Below are 2781 nucleotides of genomic sequence, written 5' to 3' on the forward strand. Positions count from 1 at the left end.
CTCCCCCGCCCTCCCGGCACACTCTGGGCTGCTCGGCACGCCCCCTCCCGTTCCACTGCGCCCCGCGCGGCGCGATCATCCCCGAGGGGCCCCTGCAACCTCCGCGGGAAGACTGCTCCAGCTCTGCAGGGAAAGAAAAGTAACTTCACTTTTCTCGGAGGAACCAGGAAGGATTAAGCGGCCTGGGAGAGGGCAGGAGTGCGCGGCGGGTAGCGGATGGGGGCTTCTTGAAGGAGGAGGAGGGGAGACTGCAGAAACTCCGAGAAAGACGACTGGGATGTCTGATTGCACTTTTTTTTTCTTGTCCTACCATCTCTTCTTTTAGGTGAAGTGATTTTGAACTGTGAAACGCTTGGGCAGAGACTATGTAATCGCCTTGGTGTCTGAGCAGAAGGACTACGCTTCGGAGAGGGAAGAGGAGGGATCGGCTCGCTCCTCTGGTGGCGGCAACTCGGCAGGCGGAGTTTCACGGCGGCGGCACCAGGGCTGCGCCCGCCCGAGGGGAGGTCGCTCCATCCAGCCCCGGCGGCCGGGAGAGCCAGAGCCCCGCAGCCGGCGAAGGACACAGAGACCGAGGGCCGGAGCGCGAGGAAGTGGGCCGGAGCCCAGGAGGAGACTAGTGGCGGTCGCAAGCGTGTCGAAGGCGCTCCCCGCCGCCCCAGAGGCGCCACGCCGGGCGGCGTCAGGAAGGCATGGAGAAGGACAGCCTGAGCCGCGCGGACCAGCAATACGAGTGCGTGGCGGAGATCGGTGAGGGCGCCTATGGGAAGGTGTTCAAGGCCCGGGACCTGAAGAACGGAGGCCGTTTCGTGGCACTGAAGCGCGTGCGGGTGCAGACGGGCGAAGAAGGCATGCCGCTCTCCACCATCCGCGAGGTGGCGGTGCTGAGGCACCTGGAGACCTTCGAGCACCCCAACGTGGTCAGGTGAGCGGGGAACGGTGCCCACGCTGTGGGGGCCCGCGCGCCCGAAGAGGGTCGGGGGTCCTCGGGTCCAGAAGGGTGAGGGGCGGTGGCAGTTGCTGGGGAGGCCTGGCGAGATCTGTGGTCTTTACAGAGTGCGAGTAAGTTTCTGTCAACAGAGCTGTGAGCCAGCGCCAGTGACCTTGCCAGACAGCGAGCAGAAAGACCAGTCAGAAAACGTGATCTGCGCAGGCTTCTCTGCTGGTGTGCAAGTTACGTCTTCTCCCTCCCTGCCCTGAAGGGCAGTCCGGGGAAGTTAAGAACATACTACCTGAAACACACACACATCCTCCCACCCCCCCACCCCGCACTGTTTCCCCCTTACCCCTATTGCTCGTTATTGAGGAATTTTTGAAAGGCAGTGAAAATGATTGAGAAGTAGTACTATACCAAAATCAAAATGTGATAATTACTGGGAGGTTAAAAAAAAAGTAGAAACTTGATACAAGAATATGTTTGTTAGTTACACACCCAATCCAAGTGAAACCAGTTGCCTTGGAGTAGATTCTGACTCTTGGCGATCTCATATGTTGCAGTTTCTTTATCGAAGACAAGTATAAGAGCGATTCCTGATGGTCCAAAGCGCTTCAGTGTTAATAACCAGTTTCAAACATTGTCTTTAAAATTTTTCTTTTGAAAATGTTATCTATTTGTCGTTGTGACTTTATATCTCTGGGCTGGCATAGTCCTTAGACTTCTTTCTCCATAGGGTTAGATGGTGAGTCCAAGATGTGGTATCTTTATTTTCTGCCTTCTGCCCTTGCTTGTTCAGGACTGGTTGTGCGATTGGATGGGAGAAAGCTGTCTTTTAAAGCCTCTCCTGTGTGATAACCAATATTAAAAGAAAGTGAGTATGTCTGATTTAGAATGAGGTTTACTTAGTGATCCTGGAATGTTCCCATTGTGTGGGTGATAACTGTGTAGATGTCATCCCATTTTTCTTTTCTTGTTTTATACAAACGAGTAGTTTTATATAGAAAAGCAGTACAGAAAAACTTCTACAGTTTGGGTTATTTTACCTTTCTCAACTAAACCCACTCCTCACTTACCAACATGGTTAGGTTCCACAGACCACGTCATTTTGCCAAAATCAGCATTATGGGAGAATGGAGGATGACCACATCAGATCACAAAATGGAGAATAACTACATCATTACATAACTGCCAAATTACACCTTACTTAACTGCCAAACCACTGAGAATTGATGGCCCAGCCAAGTTGACACGTAACCTTAACCATCACAGGCAGTGTTTACTCTTGCCGAGCACCTAGTCATTCATTATTGTCACATGTCTTAATCTGTGAAGTAGTCAAAGAATACATTTTTTACTGTTGTCATAAATGCAGAACGTTGTTTAATGAGATAGTCCTGGAGTAGATGTAGTAAGGTACTAAGTTAGGAAGAGAAGATTGAGGGGGGAGGGTCTTCTCCCTCCTCTGTCTAGGGATTCTGTTCAACAGATATGTGGCTACTCTGTGCACTCTGGATGAAATTATGTAAATTAGCACAGTTAAATATTTTCATAAAAAGTCAAATAATTTAACATTAGTCATCAAAGTGGTAAGACTCATTGCTGACCCTTGAAATACCAAGCTCTCTACAGACACAAGGAGCCCAAGTGTCTATAGAGTCTTTCTGGGAGTTTTGTTTCCTTCTAGCCAAGCTGGGTGATTTGTGTAGTGCTTTGTTCCCAAGACAGTTAAACTCAGCCTAGAAGGCAACAAAGAATCACAAATACATAAATAAGGTAGTAAATGGTTATAAACCTACACTACATTATGCCTCCACTTTAGCTAGTGAAGGAAGGAGGAATAAGAG

General features: G+C 50.0%; 1 protein-coding gene across 1 annotated transcript in view; it reads left to right on the forward strand.

The window, feature by feature from the left end:
• Positions 1-692: 692 nt before the first annotated feature.
• Positions 693-2781, forward strand: part of CDK6 (cyclin dependent kinase 6) — a 293276-nt gene continuing 291187 nt past the window's right edge. Inside the window, exon 1 of the mRNA XM_007939812.2 lies at positions 693-925. Coding sequence (XP_007938003.1) covers positions 693-925 — 233 coding nt within the window. The remainder of the gene's footprint in view (positions 926-2781) is intronic.

Source organism: Orycteropus afer, unplaced genomic scaffold (assembly GCF_000298275.1).
Source record: "Orycteropus afer afer isolate SDZICR_OR568_19922 unplaced genomic scaffold, OryAfe1.0 scaffold00063, whole genome shotgun sequence".
Taxonomy (NCBI): Eukaryota; Metazoa; Chordata; class Mammalia; order Tubulidentata; family Orycteropodidae; genus Orycteropus; species Orycteropus afer.